The sequence below is a fragment of the Culex quinquefasciatus genome, chromosome 3, assembly GCF_015732765.1.
Source record: "Culex quinquefasciatus strain JHB chromosome 3, VPISU_Cqui_1.0_pri_paternal, whole genome shotgun sequence".
NCBI lineage: Eukaryota > Metazoa > Arthropoda > Insecta > Diptera > Culicidae > Culex > Culex quinquefasciatus.
In genome coordinates this window covers 199489124-199509262 of record NC_051863.1, presented here as the reverse complement: position 1 = coordinate 199509262, position 20139 = coordinate 199489124, and the positions used below count along the sequence as shown (strand labels likewise).

The 20139-nt window shown below is 36.4% G+C and overlaps 1 protein-coding gene across 1 annotated transcript in view; it reads left to right on the top strand.

Moving 5' to 3' along the window:
- Window positions 1–438: 438 nt before the first annotated feature.
- Window positions 439–20139, top strand: part of LOC6049345 — a 35003-nt gene continuing 15302 nt past the window's right edge. Inside the window, exons 1-4 of the mRNA XM_038266068.1 lie at window positions 439–1030; window positions 15633–16151; window positions 16236–16340; window positions 19723–19826. Coding sequence (XP_038121996.1) covers window positions 439–1030; window positions 15633–16151; window positions 16236–16340; window positions 19723–19826 — 1320 coding nt within the window. The remainder of the gene's footprint in view (window positions 1031–15632; window positions 16152–16235; window positions 16341–19722; window positions 19827–20139) is intronic.

The window sequence follows — 20139 nt, the reverse complement described above, 5'->3', positions numbered from 1 at the left end:
CCCCTCGCTCGGGGTTGTTGCGCTGCGAACAAGCAAGGGTGCCAAACCATGCCGCACACAAACGCGCCGTACGATTCTGCCCAAACAGGTCAGAAGCTGTTTATCCTTGCACACTGCGTCGTCGTCGTCGTCATCGTGTATGTGCTGCCATCGAATCCTCCCTGTTTTGGGAAGGATTTTTCCTCGACCGGCTGCTCGACTTTCGACCCTTGCCAGTAGGACGAATGCAACCAGTGTGAGACCAGCGATCCCCGGGACTAGAACGAACCTAATTTCTATGCTGGCAATAGAGTTCGATTTTTTTACGGGGAAAACATTTATGATTATCGTTATTAGATTTCGATTGAAAGTGCGATAGTTAATCTGAGTCGGGGTGTGTGGTCCGTAATGGTTACGAGTGTTTGTCGAGATATTAAGTTCTAGTGTGCGTAGTTCAGGATGTCCACCGCGTTCATGGTCGACAGCATCCTGCAGGAGAAGGACGTGGTGGTGGTCAACCGTGGTCACCGACGTCGCAGCTCGCTCAGCAGGGTCAGTGCCGGCGGAGATTCTTCCGTGGCTTCGGTATCCGGATCGGAAGACAGTGAGTTCGAGGAACACGTCAAAGATTCGGGCAGTTTGTGTGATTCGCCGAAGAGTTTCAACAGTTGTCTTAATGTGAACAATTCGTCCTTTTCGGACGATGAGCTGGGTCCGGCGACGGTTTTGAGGGCCTACAATGGCCATACCGGTTCGGAACGGGACGAAAACGGAATGCTGGATTATTGCTGTGGCAAGTGTGGTCACTACCAATCGGAACCGAACCCGGCGGTGCATAGGGTGCGGGAGACGGAAAAGGACCATGGTGGCGGAAGGAACTGCTCCCCGGGGGAAAGTGGTGACTGTTACGAGTTCCGGTGTGAAAAGTGTGGTTATAGTGAATTTATTGCTTCGAAGCAGACTATCCTGAAGGAGGTGGCCAAACCGGTGCTCAAGTTCAGTGTGTCGGCCATTCTTGGTGATAGGAAAGAGTGTGTGAAAGTTAGGAACGGTAAGTTTGGGTTCTTCTGTGAAAATTAATTCTGATAAATGAAACCATTGATAAAATTATGAATTTAACTGTTATTTGAAAAACAAATAAACTATTTTACTACAAATTATTTAAATCTTGTAAAACTTCTAGTCACAATCAGTGATGAAAAATAATTTATTTCTTTTGTCTTCATTGTTTAATAATTTTATTAATCAATTAATATTTCATATTTTCGTAACCAAGTAAATCTCTAATATCTATTGATAGATTTTGAATTCTAGGCGAGCTAATAGGATTGAATTATTTCTTAAATTATTCATAAATGTATATAATTTAACACAACGATAATGCTTATTTTTATTACCACAATCTGCGACCAAATATAGTTTCAGATGGATTTTTAATTCAATTGTTTAAAAATAAAAAATTAGCTTCGCTGCCTTTCACAGTTCGTTTCAAGCGGACAATAGCTGATCCATGGTTAAAGAATAATAAATTTTGTCTAGTCTGGGGTTGAAGCTATGACGCAACCATTTATTATAATAATTTATTTTGACCGTCATTATTGTTTACAAAGTAGTAATGTTTTTTAGAGATGGTTTTCAAATATTTTTATTTTTTAAACTAAACCTCAATTTATATCTAGATCTGGTTTATTTGAGAGTTATTGAAGTTTAGTTAATAATTTATTTTCTTTTTAACAAATCCGACCTTATATTGCCTTGCAACACGGAGAAAAAAGAGTTTTGAAAATCGTGAACAAGTGTTCATGAAAGTGGGCACCACGAAAAAAGTGTTCAAATTCCATGGTGAGTTTTCGGGGTTCCCAAATTCATGATCGCTTGTTTGCGATTTTGGGAACTCTATTTTCTCCGTGAAATAACGAATACTATAGATTTTTTCAAGTGTTTTTGTAATTTGCTTCCAATTGATTTTATTTTCGAAATTTGAATGATACTTTGATAGTCATGTCTGATAAATTGTTCTTTATCTTTTTTAAATGGATATGGATGAACTATATTTGTCAAGTAAGTGTTTTCAACAATGTCTGGAAGATAATTATGTATTTTTTTAAATGGCGCAATAAACTTTTTTTTTTGTCTTTTTGGGTGTTTTCGAATACTCCTGACTTAAGACGATTTCAAAAACATCCAAAACGTTAAAAAAAGATTTTTTATTATTACCTTTGTTTTAAATGCTATTTAGAATTGTACCTTTTGGAGCTGGTTTGTTATAAAATAATTTCCAATTAAAAACATTATTGAAACCATCTCAGTTATTGATGCCTTCCACACAAAGTTTCAACGCTTCTAGCTTGTATTCAATTGCGCCATGCAAAAAAATCTAATAAGAACAAACTTTGTAAAAGTAGCTACCCAATATTTCCGCTAGAGGTCAAACTGTTGAGGTTATGTGCAAATCAACGCTTGCTGTATCTGTTTAAATCTTGTTTGAGTAAAACTTTTTTAATAGGGACTTCTAGGACTCCAGACTCTCATCAACATTAGAATTTGCTCAGAATTTGATTCTGAGTTGATATGTATAGGTGAAGATAGGTCTACAGGTGATTTTTTAAAGAAATGTATTTTGCGAGTGATTTTATAGCCATTCCTCAGTAAGACAAGCAAAAGGACTAAATTTCACAGTACTCCGTCGTTAAACATGAGAAAAACGGCAATGAAACGGTTGTTTTCACAAACCGCCAGTTCCGGTTTGCCGGAAGCCATTCAACATACCTTCCATCCACATCAACCAGACCTCGCAGAAGACCCCCAGAGATGATGCAGAAGCTACTGACCGAAAAGTGTACATCAGTGCATGCTACCAACGTACACGGCTCGTTCTACATACTAAACAGTGTGTTGTTGTTCGTGGGTGCAATTTGGTCAAACCTTCAGATTATGCAGATGGGCTCATCCACCGGCCAACCGACTAACCGTCCAAACCGAACCAACAACGGTGGCTTGAGCCTCTGGATTGAGTTATCGAGATAATCGTATCATCGCTGCCAGAGGGTCTCCTCTTGCGGCTGCAGATGATGAGACCGGGCCCGGCACTTGGACTCCATGAGTTATTATTATTATGATCCGATTTTATCGGAACACCACACAGAATTGCCACGTTGGTTCTGTTTTGCGTACAGTAAACCTGCGGTCTTCCGAACTGGCCCTGACTGAAACCAGTAGACGCCGTAAAACAATGGGCTCACTGTAGAGGTCTCTACAGTGGCAGAATTGTAGTAAATTGTACCAACTCTGACGTCTGCACATCGTTGTCCACGACGGCGGCGGGCGGTGACGATGACCGCCAAAGGACCGACGTCCGTTTATCCGATGGGTGATGCTGCAAAACACAGCCCATAATGCATTTCGACGGTGGTTGGTCGGTACAGAAATAATTTATATGCAACTAACACCTCATTTAATGCGAACAAATGAACATCGTGTACGATCGCCGGAACGAGATTGCTCGTTCGGGGAAGAGGAAGGGGATGAGAGGAGCGTCCTCCTTGTTTGCATCAGCATCAGTAGTGACACGTGGGAGTTGGATGTGTGGGGGGTTTCCGCAGGAAAAGGGTGGGGCATGGATGTTGGGGTGGGTGGTTTGCTGGTCGGCAATTATCGTGCTGATTGAGCTGTTGGTTAATTATTTGTAATTCAGTCAACACTCCATTGGCATGTGAATGGATAATGTTTTTTTTTTTCAACTGGTGGGCAAACTGGAATAATTCAATTAATGGTAATGGAATTCAATGAATGGTAATTGCCTTAAAACTATTCAATGATCCATTCTGTTGAAATGTTATTATTATTTTTTAATTTTTTTCTGGATTTGACTTACGTATTCATTTCAAAATAAATGCGAGGTTTTTGAAATCATGTTTTAAAAAAATCAACAAATCGTCAGCTGTGTGCTATCTTGTGACATAGACCATTTTGGTCAAAAATGAGTTAATGATGACGTTTTGCTATGCTTAACAAACACTACAAGATGCTTTAACCCGATTTTGGAAACTCGCTTCCGTTTCCCAGATATTGCAATACACACTTGTGACATAGACCAATTTATCATCAAAATGATTGTGCACACTTGTGACACGTCATACATGTTGTTGAAAAATGTGGAAAATTTTTCTTGTTTTTCACAAATTTATGTACACACATACTTTCTAAAGGCAATGCAACCTTTTGTTTATAAAAATATACTGATTAAGTCGATAAACCATTGATTTGAACTTATTTTAGTTTGTATGGAATTCTGTCCACACTTGTGACACGTAGTACAATTTTACTTTCGAAACACACTTGTGACACGTGCTTTTCAGATTTTTGTTTGAATTATTTACTGTATCTTTTAACTGGTGTAACCAAATTAGTTGAAACTTGGAGCGTTTGTTAAGCGATAGTATACGAACCGATTGCTTCAAAAAGTTTGGTTCTATCATTCATAGTTTTGAAATTATTTACCAACAAACTTTAAAAATCAATTTTCTCGAAAAGTACTAAATGGTCGTTGTCACAAAATAGCACACAACTGACGAAATGTTCACTGTGTGTTCATTGCCATTAAAATTACACGTGTATTATTAAAAATACCTGTTCATTGTTTCTTGAGCCTTATATGGGTGTTTCATAGGATTCTAGTCAGTATTCGCAACTTGACTTTATATCAAAACACTTAAAAAAAACTCTTCGATTTTCAAGTTCTCATTAGTTTCACAATAATCATGATTGTAAACAAAAACTTTCACATAACTTCGTATTACCGAATAAATTCTTAATATTTTTGTTATTACCATATTGTATGATGTAATCATATGTAATCATATGATAGGATTTTTTCATACATTTTGTAAGACTGTTAATAAATAATGAAAACTGTTGAAAATACTTAAAATTTTTACAATACAGTCCGGACTCGATCATCTGAAGCCTCGATTATCCGAAGTTTCGATTATCCGAAGGGTTTTATGTGACTTTGGATAATCGAATCATGAACAATTTTTGTTCCTTTTTGTATTGTACAATTTTTAACAAAAAAATTGAGTTCTGTGACTCCATTTTATTAAAATTTGAACGATTGAAAATGCATTTTTGAATTATTCATCAACGCCACTTTGGCCGTCTTCCTGGGTTAAAAAAAAACACTTTAGAGTAGTTTGGGGGACATACTAAAACTCGACAATCAAAAATAAGACAGCGAAAAAAAAAAATATGATTGGATTATCCGAAGTGAAATTTTGCCAAAACCTTCGGATAATAGAGTCTGGACTGTGCTTCGTTTGTTTGTTTTAAATTGTTTTCAATTTTCCCAAAACTACGTAAGCACTTATTTTTAATTTTTAGTTTTTTACTATTTGAATACAAAATAATCAGAAGTTTTTCATGCATTGCAAAAGTAATAATATTTTTTTGTGAAAATACTCAAAATTGTTACAAAACAAAGTACTTTTAAAAATTTGCTGTTGTTAAAAATTTTGAGAGTTGTTTTTCGAAAACAAATTTGAAAAAAATTGCAATGGACAAATTAGACCAAAAAAATTGTTATAACTTGACAATAGTGCATCTAATCAAAATTTCACAGTTTTTTTCGATTGCAAAAATTCAACATCACTTTTAGAAAAAAAAAAAACTCATTACTTTTCCGAAATATAAACGTTCGTTATGCATCAAATGTCAAAAGTTGCATTTTTTCCACAAAAAAAACATATATAATAATTAAGTCAAGATAGTAGTTGTTTTACTTGTCTGCTTGTCTTTCTTAAAGTCATAATCTTTGCCTACAACATAGCCGAAATTAGGCTTTTGTATGAACAGATCACAAGTTTGTATTGTGAAATCAATTAGGCATTCATTTTGAACATAAAGAATTGATGACAAAAAAATAAATGTTTTATTTTGAAAATACTTTGAAAATTATTCAAATTAGGTATTTTTTTATTAAAACATTTTAACAATTAATTAAAACATTTTAATAACATTAAAACAACAACTTCAAGAATTAATGTGTTTTCGTTATGTTTAAAATAATAAATAGATGATTCATTATTATATCACTTCATTTAAATGTTTATAAATTAAGTTTTCTTGAAGCTTCGAAGAAATTTTAAAAAATCTTTTATTTTTCCTTAATTTTAAATCCAAAATTTATAATTTGTTGTGCAAGTATAATGGAAAGCATATCACAAACTATGCTTTAACAAAACTAGAACGAATAACGTTATTTCCTGAAACCCTCATGAAATCATTAGTAGAGAAGCTAGTCATCATCGGTGCACAATATGGAAGCGAAATCTCATCATACAAACTAAATTTCTCATGGAAAGGGCTTCTGAGCCATATGTTTCCATGGCTGGCATGTGAAAAGGATTATTTCATTAGCACTTAAACAAGCACAACTCTTCTCGCCCTTATTTAAGACAAAAGGGAGGAGAGCAAGCCAAAGTCATCTGGCTCCCATTGTTGATGATTGGATTACAAAAGATAATAATTTCACCCGGATGTTTTGAGCTCCACTCCGGAATATGGTTACGGTGGGGGATCTCATCTTTCTTGAGTGATGCTTCCATGCGACGTGGGTGGCAGTGTCACGTTGTGTGTGTGTGGGAAAAGTTTTGATCCCTTCATCGAGATAGGACGTGCGAGATTTATTCAAGACGTTTAATTTAGGGTGTCAAGACAGGTATTAATTATCGCGGTGAAGTGTTGAGGTGTGCAATATTATTTGAAAAGTTAGCGTGAGAAATCTCTTAATCAAAACGGTACTGTTTTTGGTAAGATTCAGAAATAATACACACGACAACTGCATAAATTCCACAAATTTATAGTCCTGGGGGCTGTCCAGAAAGTTAAACCGATCGAAAAACCTCAAACAACTCCCCCTCGTAAAACGTTTAAGTGCCCACTTGAGCTGCCAATTGATTATGTGCCTATCGGATAATTTATTCGACACTTAGCCACGGCAAATGGGGATATTAGAAGCTCGTGAAAAAAATCACTTGCTCCGAAAAGGAAAAACTTCCTCCTTGGAAAAGTCTGTGGAATCGATAACCGGCAGGAATGACTTCCACCATGAGCCCTCGCCACAGGAAAAGAACGTTCCGGTAATCGATCCGACTTCGTTTCAAAGATCAAAAAAGTGGGTGGTTTCTTTGGGGTGAAGAAGCTAAACAGGGAGGGACGGAAAGGAAATCCAATTTATATCGCTTTGATTTCTTTTCCTCTCCCCTGCTCCAGGAGGTCCTTCAGCTGCCTTGGCACAGATGGCGTCGTACAAGGGCCCGGAAAAACCAACGTCGAAAATGACGCCGTTATGGTTTTCTCGTCGGGGCGTCGTCGTCGTCGTCGTCGTCGGCATTCGAGTTTCATTCGAGAAAAGTGAGCTCGTTTATGATTATGGACGTCGTCTGTCAGTGGCAACCAGGGCGGGCAGGCTGAATGGAACGGAACACGAATATTTCGGGTGTTCCACCATTAGGACCTTCCTACAAAGCCTCCCTCGGTGATCAGAACACAAACACACGGAAAAGAAAGTCCAGGAGAAGGATCCATATCCGTCGCAGTACACGTAGCGTTGAAAGAAGTCATGTTTCCCGTTCTTTGCACCTACCCCTCCCACAAACGAGGGGACGGAAATGTGTTACACATGTATGCAAATACCACCCACTCTCTCTGGCGCTGGCCAAACGAACGCTCATGAAAAATTGAGATGAGAACGTTCGATTGGACGGCCGTCTACCGGCGCTGGAGCATATGCATAAAATTATAAACACTCTTTATCGAGCGTTGAACGTTTTGAGGGAGTTTTACACTGCAGATATACTGATTTCTTCTAAAACGGAATAAGAAATAATTAGTTTTATGTACGTTTTATTATTTGCAGTGATTATCAAATGAATGTGTGGCAGTGCGTGGCCGAATGGTTACGCTGTCCGCTTTGTAAGCGGATGATTCTGGGTTCGATTCCCATCTGCTGCAACCTTCCATCGGATGAGGAAGTAAAATGTCGGTCCCGGCCTTGGTTGTTAGGCCGTTAAGTCATTCCAGGTGTAGGAGTTGTCTCCATGCCATAAGTACAAACAACACACCAAACCAAGCCTACTCCGGTGGAATCGCTGGCGGCGGTTGGACTCGCAATCCAAAGGTCGTCAGTTCAAACACTGGGGTGGAAGGTTCCTTGGAGTAAAAAGAGGTTTGGGTGCTCTCCCCATTCAAGCCTTCGGACTCCTAGGTTCGAGCAGAAACTTGCAATAGAGACCACAAAAGACCCGGGGGTCGTTAATGTGGATGGTTTGATTTTTGATCAAATGAATGATTTTTAATTGAGTTAAATCTTAATTGTTTTAAGATAATTATTTCAGATGATTTTTATATTTTCATTTTATAAAATTTCCCGATGTGACTCAAAATATCTCTTTACACTATAAATGATTCAATTGATATACGTACGATTTTTTGCAGAATTAGGGTTTTCGATTGCGTATTTCTTTACGATTAAAATTTTGATGTATTTTTTTTCCATGCATACCCTATGTCAATAGCAGTATTTTTGCATCGTTAGTTTTTCCAAACAAGCCTCTGCATACAGTTCGTGGTCTAAGCTATGAAATAAGGAAAATTAACTATTTGTATACCTCTTAAGATGTTAAGCTCGACTAAAAAAAATAGAAATTATTTTCATTGAAAACATCAGAAAATTTCCCCATGGTTTCAATTTTTACATTGAAAATTGGACAAATACTTTTATGTCAGAAAAAATGTGTAATTTTACCTCTGGATATGTGTAATTTTACCACTTTGCTGGTTTAATGCCACATTTTCAGTCTAAATTGAGGTAAAATTACAACATTAAAGAGGTAATATTCAACCTTCCAAAATTACGCCTTCCAAATTTACATTATTTTTTACTGTGCAGTAAATATTTCTGTAAATTTAGAAGGTGTCATTTTAGAGGGTTGAATATTATTAGTTTTTTATGATGTAATTTTACCTCAATTAAGACTGAAAGAAATGGCATTACACAAGAAAAGTGGTAAAATTTCACATAATTTCACATTTTCAGAGGTAAAATAACACATTTTTTCTGACACAAAAAATGTACCCCTTCCAAGGTGTAATATTACCATGATTTTATTTACTGCGTACTTTTCGATTGCAAATTGGAAGATGGCTAAACAATTGTTCAAAATTATTGTTTTATCCAGATTTTCGATTTTTTCTGAACATTTTTCAGTCTGTTATTATTATCTGTGTATTTAAGCGTTTTTTTAAGTACATATCATCAACATAAGAACGAATTGATCCCTTTTATGTTTGCGCAGATCTATATTAATAAAAATTGCATTTTTTCAATAATATGGAAGCTATTAGAATGAAGTAATTTCAGATGGTAGCGATGGAATAATGCAACAAAAATAATTAACCATTTTTTAGACAAATCATTTTTGAATAGTTGAGCGTGGCTACACAATATAACTTCTGGAAATGGAAACATCTTTTAAGTCTGAAAAAATGTGTGTGTTCAAATTTTAAATCATCCAAATTTCTAACATTTTTTACTGTGTATATTTGAGGGATTTATAAATTTGAAATATATTTGCAACGGCCTAAGTTTTTTCGTACATTTTCATCTAATTTAAAGGATAATTTTAATTCATTTAAGTTGACGTACCGTTTTCAGGGGTGATGTTTGGTCTGGGGGGTGAGATAGATTCATACAAAAATGCTGAAATTTGTATGACCCCCCAGACCCAATGTCACCCCTGATGACGTTTAAATTACATCAGAAAAGAAGTTATATTATCATGAAATTTACTAAATTTTCGAATGTGTAATAATTCAGATAATAATAGTTGGTGTTTTTTTATAAGAAAAACTTCATAGGATTATTATTTACCTATTTTCTTGGAATTTTATACTCGGTTCTTTAAAATTAAGGGAAATGTTGTTAAATAAAATATTGAATCGAGTTATTTTTTTTAAATTGTTTTGCGATGATTAAAATAGAATGAATCTGTTCTGTTTGTCAAAAATATAATTGCAAAAAGGTTAATACCAAGTAATAACCAAGATTGAACTAAACTGTCCCAAATCTTTCCTACTGCACTGTACTGCACTGCACTTGACACCAGATTGAGCCCGCCTTTTCTGCCAAATCTTTGCCGACGGACGATGTTCTCGCCATCGTCGGGAGGAACCGATCGTTTTTGCCATCTTTTCCCCAAAATTTCGGTTGGGCCTCGAATGCACCGTCGTCGCCGGCATGGCAGAAAGGACACGGTCCGACGTCGTCATCAATGGCAAACGACGTCCTTTTGGCAAACATGTTTATTTTCCTAACGACCACCTCCCGTCCTCTATCAGTCGGTGGTTCTCACTCTCAAGGTGGGGACCACGGGCAAGAAAACGACTGTATTTTTCGGCTATGTACAAAACTCTGTTCTAGGAGGTTTTGAGGAGGGGGAGGTTGGATCCAAAAAGGGAAAGTAGAATGGTTCCCTAAGTGAGCTGCCAGCTGACGCAAATTATATTATTTCCAGCCAAACAGGAGGATTCTGCGAGGCGTCGTCGTCGTCGTCGTCGTCGTCGTCATCTCCGTGGAAATCGATTTCACTCCCAGTGTTGGGACCATGGCGATGGTGTCGGAAAAAAACGTCTCTCTCGGTGGCACAGCTTCCAACCAGACTCATCCTAGAAGTATGCTTTGGTAAATGATTCTTCTTCTTCCTCTTCTCATACCACCACGTGGTCTACGTACGTGTCGACGACGACGACGACGACGCACCCAGAGCGTTCTTCCCGAAATCGGTTCCAGCCGACGAAATCTGGTACACTTTACGTGCTAAGTGTTTTTCCCATTTAACTCAATTTTAGTGGGTGGTAGCTTTAGGCGGGGAAGAAGAACAGATTGAGATGGTTTTATGTGCTGTGGAAAAGTGTGCGTGAATGGAGCAAGATTTTTTGGGGGGAATACAGACGTCGTACAGCGTACGAGACTACGACTTTTGGAATCGATATTAATGACAATTTTATGTCTCTGGCACATCGTCAGCGATGCAAAGTTTGGCGGGAGTTTTGAGATATTCTCTGGTTTCATGTCTCTTATTTATAAAGTCTCACAATCTATTTAAAGCTCCAAAAAATAATTTTGAATAAAACATCACTCACACTGCGGTTTCCCGCGCAACGTTTCCGTTTCCCGGAATAGGCTCGCCTTTTGCATATTATGCAAAATTTGACCAAACCCACTTTCGTGGCCAAAAATTGTGCACCCGTAAAAAGTGTCCACAAATGAATATTTATGACCGACATTTAGCAAATGTTGTTGCGGCAAATTCAACGAACCCAAAAATTTAAATTATTATTATTCGCGTGTGTTCCATCATCAACATCAGTTTCAATGAGTCCACTTTACATGACACCCTCCTCCAGTGGAAAACATTACACATTGTTTTTCCAGTGGGCCCCAAAAACAAGCACATCATACATCATCAAACAAACAGCCCGTTTTTAGCGATATCGAGCATATTTTGCATACAAACAGTTTCATTTTTATGTGTGCTGCCCGCTCTAAGAGCCAATAGTTTTTCCACACTCTCTGAAATGTTTTACACAAATATCGATGATCCTCGAGCTGCGCCAGAGTGCGCGCCTCGACAGGGCAATTACTTTTCCCACCATAAAACATGTCAAAATGGTGGTTTTGTTACCAAAGCTGCACGAGAGTGGTAGCAAAAATGACCATAATTAAGGCTGGCAGCACGGTTTTTGCGACTCCGAATTGTCGCAGTTTGGAAAACATCCGAATTTAATGTGTTTGCCAAAATGACCGCGCGCGTTTCATGTCCAAACGCAACTGCGCAATTGTTTACGATGTGAGCAATAAATTTTGCGCAACTTTGCAACCATGTAATGTTGTGGAAATGGGACGAAAATTAAATTATAAATTATGACATTTTACCAAAAAAGAGAGAGAGAGAAAAAAACAAGAGTCCACGGCTGCCAGAATGTGGTGAGTGTGGGAAGAGTTTTCCCACATTTTCGAAACAGGTCACGCGCGCGTTCTGGAATGCAATCGACTGTGGGTGGAAAATTGCAAAAGTGGGAGTAATTATGTGTTCATAATTTGCTTCCGCCGCAGCAGAGCGGAGGTGCTGGTTTGAGCGCAGCAGTTGCTGGTCGGCGAGCATTAAATTAATTGTTTATTAAGTATGTTGTGATGCATGTGAAATTATGTCGCGGTCGGTGAGGAGTTGTGGGTGTTGGTTTTAAATTTTGCTGTTTCACGCTGGAATTTTTAAATTTGCATTTTTTTTATTGAGAAATGAATTTGTGAGAAAATACTTCTATTAAACACGAAAACCAATTTAAATCAGTATCCAGTTCCCAGATGTCCTCTTCAAGCTCCAGGTCGAATTTAGTTGATATCTGGATGGAAAACTTTTTTTTATAGTTTGAAAATTGAGATTGTCCCAAGTGAGATGATTCACCGTTCATTTTGTTGCATTTTTTGAGCCCTTCCAGATTAAGGTTGTTTACGATAAAATTATCGATAACGCTCGATGACGATAACGATAATGTATCGTCATTTCGATAATTCTATCGGCGATAATCTCAACGATAACTCATTTATTAAATCTTTCTATAATTGATTTAATTCAACCATATTATGTTAAATTTTTAATACCTCTACTAAGAAGATATTATTTGAAAATGTAATAATCAAAAGTGTTCACAAAATACCTTATTTTTGTGAAAGTAATCAAATTTCATAATTTGCCATATAAGTGTCAAACGAAGCAAAATTTGTTTTGCGTTTTCACTTTTTTATATTTTTTTTGAAAATACCTATTTTTTCATAAAAACCGTATTTTTCGAAAATACTCCAATTTTCATGATTTACAATATGTGTATCGAACGAAGTAAAATTTTGAATGCATTTTTACTGATGCATAGTTTTTTTAGAGAAATATTATTTATTTTTCAAGAATGAAAAAAAAAACAGTTTTTCACAAAAATGAAACATAAATAAATTGCAAACGCATTCAAAACTAATTTGAGTGCTTTTGAATTTGAAAAAATACGGTATTTTGTGAATTTTGAGTATTTACGGAAAGTACGGTAGTTTTTTACGGTAGCTTTTTTTTAAATTAAAAAAAATCCGATAAGTTGTAAAAGGAAAAAAAATCTCGCTTCGTTTGATATTTATAATGCATTTTTTTAAACTTTGAGTATTTTCGAAAATTCGATGATTTCTGAAAATTTTACCATTCAATAAAACTATAAAAAAATGATACATATTACACAATTTCGCTTCGTTTGATACCCATTTTACAAATTATGAAAATTGGAGTACTTTTGAAAAAATACGATATTTTGTGAAAATTTTAGCATTTTCTAAAACAAGATTTTACTAATTTGAAAATGCATATCTAATTTTGCTTCGTATGATACACTTATTGTAAATCATATAAAATTTGATAATTTTCGAAAAAAATATGGTATTTTGTAAAAAAAATATTTTTCAGCAAAAAAAAAACTCGAATAAGATAAAACATCAAAAAAAGTCTCGCTTCCCACTCGATATCCATATTGCAAATTTTGAGTTGATTTTGAAAAAATAGGATATTTTGTTAAAATTTTAGTAATAAAAAAACTATAAAAAAGTAAAAAAGCGTACAAAATTTCTATTCGTTCACATATTTCAAATTTTGAAAATTTGAGTACTTTCGAAGAAATGCAGAATTTGGCAAATAATTTTGAGTATTCTATAATTTCTTCTATTCTTAGTGAAAGGATTGAAAATTCAATATGATATGGTTGAATTAAGTCGATTTTAAAAAGATTTTAAAAATGAGTTATCGTCAATTATCGGCAATAAAATCATCGCCGATAAAATTATCGTAATGACGATAACGATAACCATTGTCGTTGACGTTAGACGATAATATAGCCCCTGGAAATTTCGGGCCGATTGATGAGGTCCTGATTATTTGGACCAGTTTTGAAAAGAAAGGCAAAAACTATGAAAAATACTTGCAACTGTCTAATGTCCTAAGAACGTCCGCAAACTCAATAACAGGTTGTATGGCCTACCTTAAACTCAAAAGTATTACATGAGAAATTTATAGAAGAGTATGGATGGTCAATGTTTTATACAAACCTAAAAAAATACATTATAAAACGTTCAATCATTATTGTGAAATGCTCTAACATTTTGTTTACAAATTTTGCAAATAATTTTGGGAAAACCAAAACATGTTGAGAGAAAACAAACTAAACAAATTTTAATTAGCACTTCAAAAATGCAATTGATGGTTGTCTTGCATCACTTGACTTTTAAATTTAAAAATCGCATAATGAATCTCGGATGATCATCCAGTTGCATCATCAGCGTGAACAATTGCCCAGCTGCTAAAAAGTAACCGCCCGAACCAAAACGGGAACCCCATCAACGACTCTACCCTGCAGTCTTAAAAAAATAGCTAATTTCAAGCGCTAATGTCCTCCAAAGATCGTCTCTTCAAGAACCGTCTGCAACGCTCGATAAAACAGTTTATTAAATCTCCTAATCCCAAACAAAAATAAAAGGCGTTTCCAACGTTGTTGGCTGCGTTTTGCGGTTGGGCTTCTGGTACCGGTTCCGTGAGCAATGTTACAGTAGCTTTACCCAGCGGAGGGGTGCTGTGCAGTTTTGATAAGTCGGCTCTTGAAGAGTCCAAAAAATGAGTGTAACAACATTGGGTTGAAAGGAACAACAACCCAAAACAGTGTACCAGATTGACACAAATCCTCCGGGGCTACGGGATTGAAAAAACAATCCACTTCTCCACAGCGACGGGTTTTAGATCCGAGGGCCAGCCAGGCTGTAAAAACATCAATTTATAATCATGTTTAAATTATTGTCTGTGTGCACACAAGGTGGTGATTGAAGGTCTGGAAATGTGCAATCCCTCCCGAAGGAAGGGAAATTAACTGTTTCCAATATGTTCTGACACCCTAACCCTGACGCAAAAAAGCGCATGCTGCAAGACCATCGATGCTTATTGTTATTTTATGTTTTATGCTTTATTGAGAGTGATTAGGTTTTGCCGTTTTTTTTTTGTTCTCGTCGTTGTTTTGTCGATGCACCCATTGAACAACTGGTATTTAGTCGACAATGCATCAAGTTTTATTTTACGATCTTGGGCAGCGATTTTTTATCCTAATTCTGGGCTGGGCCGGGCTCGGGGATTGTCTGTGCGGTATGTCGAGGCGATTATCGGGAATTGTCGTTTTTTTATGCCCTTTTATTGGCCATCCATCCATTAAATGGTCCCGACAGTCTATTGAAAAGTGATAAAAGAACAAAACGAAAAAAAGGCGGGCGATGCATAAATTGTTGGCCCTCTGACGGGGCGTCAGTCAGTCAATAAAATGACATTAAACACATCGTTCTATTCTTTTGGGAAGTGTGCCCGTTATGGGAGTGACCGCTGCCAAAAATGGGCAGAACCGGTCACGGTCGGGTTCGTTTTTTTTATTGATCGAATATGCTGGATAGCATATTTTTTTGGAAAAGTTGTGCATTGATATTGCTATTGATATCTGATTGAACGATTTTTTTTCTTTTTCCATTACAGAATTTATCCAACCTCAACATCTTTGGCCTTATATTCAACAAAATCTAATCCAGCAAAATCACCTAGCAAATCATGCGTTTCTCACGAGTCATCACCCCCAGCTTCACCACCCCCATCAACAACATCACCCCCAACAGTCCCAGTCACCCCATCATCCCCATCACCTAGTGCAAATGAACGGTGCAAGTCCTGCTGCAAACAACAACAATAACAACAACAACGGCAGCAGCAACAGCAGCAGTGGTAGTAATTGCAACGGCAATAATAGCTGTAGTAATACGACCAGTGAAGCTGGCAGTTTGCCCAACAGTCCCGACTTACAAGATGATGGGACTCGTCTTCAGCAGCAGCAGTCAGCAGCCCAACAACCACAACAGCAGCAGCAGCAGCAGCAACCCCGAGATAATAAAATCATTGCGAAACCACTCCCCAGTCGACCGATGCCGTTCCTCCAGCATGGCCTCAACCATCCCCATCTGCACTCGCTGCTGGCCCACTGTCGGAATCCTTATCTGCCGGGTAAGATATATCTTCCCTTTGAACGAGAAAGGGAGAAAGAGCTAGTATTCATATCATTGACCGCACTCTCTTCTAACTCTGCAGGAGGTCCCCAAGTGTTTCCGCTGCCGCCGGGACAAGGCTTTCCGTGGGCGCACTCGACGCGAGGGAAACCCCGACGGGGGATGATGCGGCGGGCGGTGTTTTCAGGTATAATTTGCTTGACTGAACTTATTTTCAGTCATGCTTTTGAACGGGTTCTCCGTTCGTTCAAGTTCACACAGCAACACGAAAAATAACAGCTCTTAGAACGAACGCTCGTCTCTAAGAAACGTTCGTTCAGTAGGCTTTTTTGAAACGAACGGAGAACCCAGTTCAGAACTTCAACATTTTCCTTAGATAAAACCTCAGTAGACTAGCTGAACTTTATTGACTTTTAATCATTTGTTTACAAGGCAGTACTGCTAGCTTAGTGGTAGCAAATAGGTTTAGTAATCGGAGGTAGTGAGTTCGAATCTCTTTTTTCCTGAACATAAAAAGCATGAAAAAGTTTTTTTGCAATTCCACTGTGAAACTGTCAACTTTTCCTGACCTTCTAGAAAACCGAAACGGCCTACTTTTCCCTACCAAAAATAACAGAATGGAAAATTAATACCTTTCAATAACAGTGCTGAAAAGTTCTACTTTTCAGCACTGAAATGGGTGCTGAAAAGTTGAACTTTTCAACACTAGTATTGAAAAGTAAGTATTTTTTTGTTTTGAACGATGAATTTAATCAACACATGAATGTTTGACATATAATTCCGCGTTTTTCGAAATTGCAAAAAATGTTGTAAGCAACTCGTTGCAAAACTTGATTTTTTCAGCACTCGTCGTATTTATCCAACTCGGTAAACCTCGTTGGATAAATGTACAACTCGTGCTGAAAAAATCTTCTTTTTGCAACTTGTTGCATAAACTACCATTAAATCACGGTGACAATAAGATTACGTCTCCATTTTAGTTGGAGGTGTATTCAGATGATTTTTGCCTTTGAGCTGTTTCTTTTTAGTCTCCCTAGCCTCCCAGCCGGAGTTTCCCTTGATTTGTACAAAATGTAATTTCAGCGAGCGTTAAAATTTGGCACCCAACTACACAAAAAAAAGTATTTCAAAAATTTGAGATTCGAACTCACTCCCTTTGAATACTATACTGGCATGTTACCACCGAGCTAACTAAGCTCTATACAAATAGCATTACTGAATGTTTATTTGAGCTAAACAGTTGCCATAGAGAGCCTCTGGCTACAGGCGGTTCACAGAACGCGTTCAAAACTTTGAAGAGAACGGCACGAAAAAGTTACGTTCTGTTTTTGGAACGAAAACCAATGGCTCCTGCGCTGTGGGTTCAGTTCATTTTGATGAATGAGAACGAACGCAGAACGGGTTCCGTTCAAATTGCATGACTGCTTATTTTTGAAAAAAACATGTTCTAAATGGTTAACTACATGTAGAATCGCCTATAAATGTTTCATCAAGATATTTCAATATTTGACAGCAAAGCGAGCTGTCAAACTTGTTACGCATTTTTCTAACAACACAAAGTTCATTTACGGGTGCCACGATTTATCGAAACTCTACTAAGGGACCATCCATAAACCAGCGTGGACAGTCGCCAACCCCTCCCCCTAACCCCTTCTCAAAGTGTCCAAGTGGTTTATTGATGGCCCCTACCTTGGATGAAATATGGGAAATTTGAAGTAAAGACGAATCCTATGTTACAAATCCTGATTTTAAAATTTTGCTACGAAATAAAGTAAATTCTTGCGGGGTAAAATTGATAGGTTGAAGACTTGCTAAATGGAAAAAAAACGAATTAAACGAATCATACCAATCTTGGCAGAGAAGCGTTTTAAGTACTACAAGAAGAAGTTTTCAAGTAGTTTGTAAAAGTTTCAAAAGCTAGGCAACTATGAATATGAATACAAAAAGAACAGCTCGAATTATATTGAAGGTTACTAGTTTAACGTGTTATTGAAAAACAAATAATAATTAAAAACTGTACACTTAAAAGCATTTACAGTAGGACAATTTTCAAAGTAAATTTATTTAATGTTTGAAAAATGCTGCAAAATCTTTATTTTGGCTCGAAATACTTTTATTTTGATGAAAAAAACATATTTTTTTTCAAAAAATTCGGCAAAACTATTTTTTCAACCAATTTTTGATCTCTAAGAACATAAGAAAGAAGAACTCTCAAAATTTAAGAAAATTTTAGGGTTGGAAATGTGACTTATTTTATGTGACTTTGCCAATGTTTAAAATTAAAATCATTTCTTCTGGGGTCAACTTTTGCTATGTTTTTCACTAACATTTTCATTATTATATGTATTTTTGAATGCAGTAATTTTTAAATTATCCCAAACTATGCCTCTAAGCATTTTTAAACAATTTATATGATAATGGATTCATTCTAGAGTAAAAAAATGTGAAATACATGCAGAAAATGAATAAGTGGCTTTACAGCAAATAAAAAAAATCAATAGATAAAAGGTAATGATATGAGGTGGTAATATTAGCCACATAATATCAGAAACAAACATAAAATCAACAATTAATTAAGATGAATGCAAATATATAAACTAAAAATGAAACAAGAAAAACGTAAAACAAGATAAGTAAAGTTTTTCGTTGGACAAAAGTTGCTCAAAATGATCTCCTGAACACGGGAAAAATAAAAAAAAAACGAAAAAAAAATTTGGCGGTAGAGGGTGAACAGTAGTTTTCCACAAATGACCCGTGCAAGCTTGAAAACCACTAGAATTAAAAAAAATATGATATCGAATCGACCATGTTTTTGGGTTTGAGATTCTTTTATTGTTTTTAAGCCCTATGTCAGCTTGTCTAAAAGAGAAATTTTGACTAATTTTAAAATGTTTGGCATTTAAGGGAGAGGTCATTAAACAGCCCACAATTGAAATTGAATGATTTATTCCGAGAAAAAAAAACATTTTTGATTTTTGCAACAAATCTTGGTCAACGCATTATTTTCCCATAACAATGTTATTCACTTTTTTTGCGTCAGTAATCAAAACAAGATAGACACTAATTTAATGAAATTTAAGTTTTAACAGATGATTCGAACTCAAGTCTTGATTTCTCAAAATTAGGTTAAATCCGTTTTTTTGAAATGATGGACAGTAAACTTTACCATATTTTCAGAAATTTTTGTAAACTCTCTAACATTTATATACAGCTCTGTAATTATTTGATGTTTTGGCTTTTATTATTCTTACAATATATAAATAACACATGCAAAATCAAGTTCTGAAAGAGATGAAAAAATTACGCTAAAAAGTCAATCAAATTTTCATCAATGATATGAACTTGAGCGTAAAAGTTATAGTTTTTTTTTAATCGTAGAAAGTTCTTAGCTATGGTTTTGTTATACATCGTTTTTTCTGCAAAATAAACATTTTTGGTTCTATTTATTTTCAACCATAGATTTTAAATTGATTTGTTGATATGCTTGATTGATCTTTATGTGTAAGGGATTTTCTAAAACCAAAACTAAAACAAAATAATTTACATTTTTATCTCACTATAATTCACAGACTCTCAGCGAAAAGGGCTGGAAAAACGGTTTCAGCTCCAGAAGTACATCAGCAAACCCGACCGGAAGAAGCTGGCGGAGCGGCTCGGCCTCAAGGATTCCCAGGTTGGTACCACACTTTCCCCGCACTTTAGCCACATCCACTACTGTAGTTGTTCCACAAGGATCGCACCGCTTTCTGCTAATGATTTATTCATCTGTTTACACTGGCCTCGCGGGGGGATTTCTTGTTTTGTCATCTAATTGAATTTTGCTGTGAAAAATGTCGTACATAAAATATCTAAATATAATCGCCAACCGACGACGACATGTAAACTTTCAGCTCCGCTGGGAAAATAGTGCAGGGGAATGAATTTTATAGCAGTTATCAGCATACTTTGAGCATGTTGGGCTTAACAGCAGAACATAGTGTCTGTAC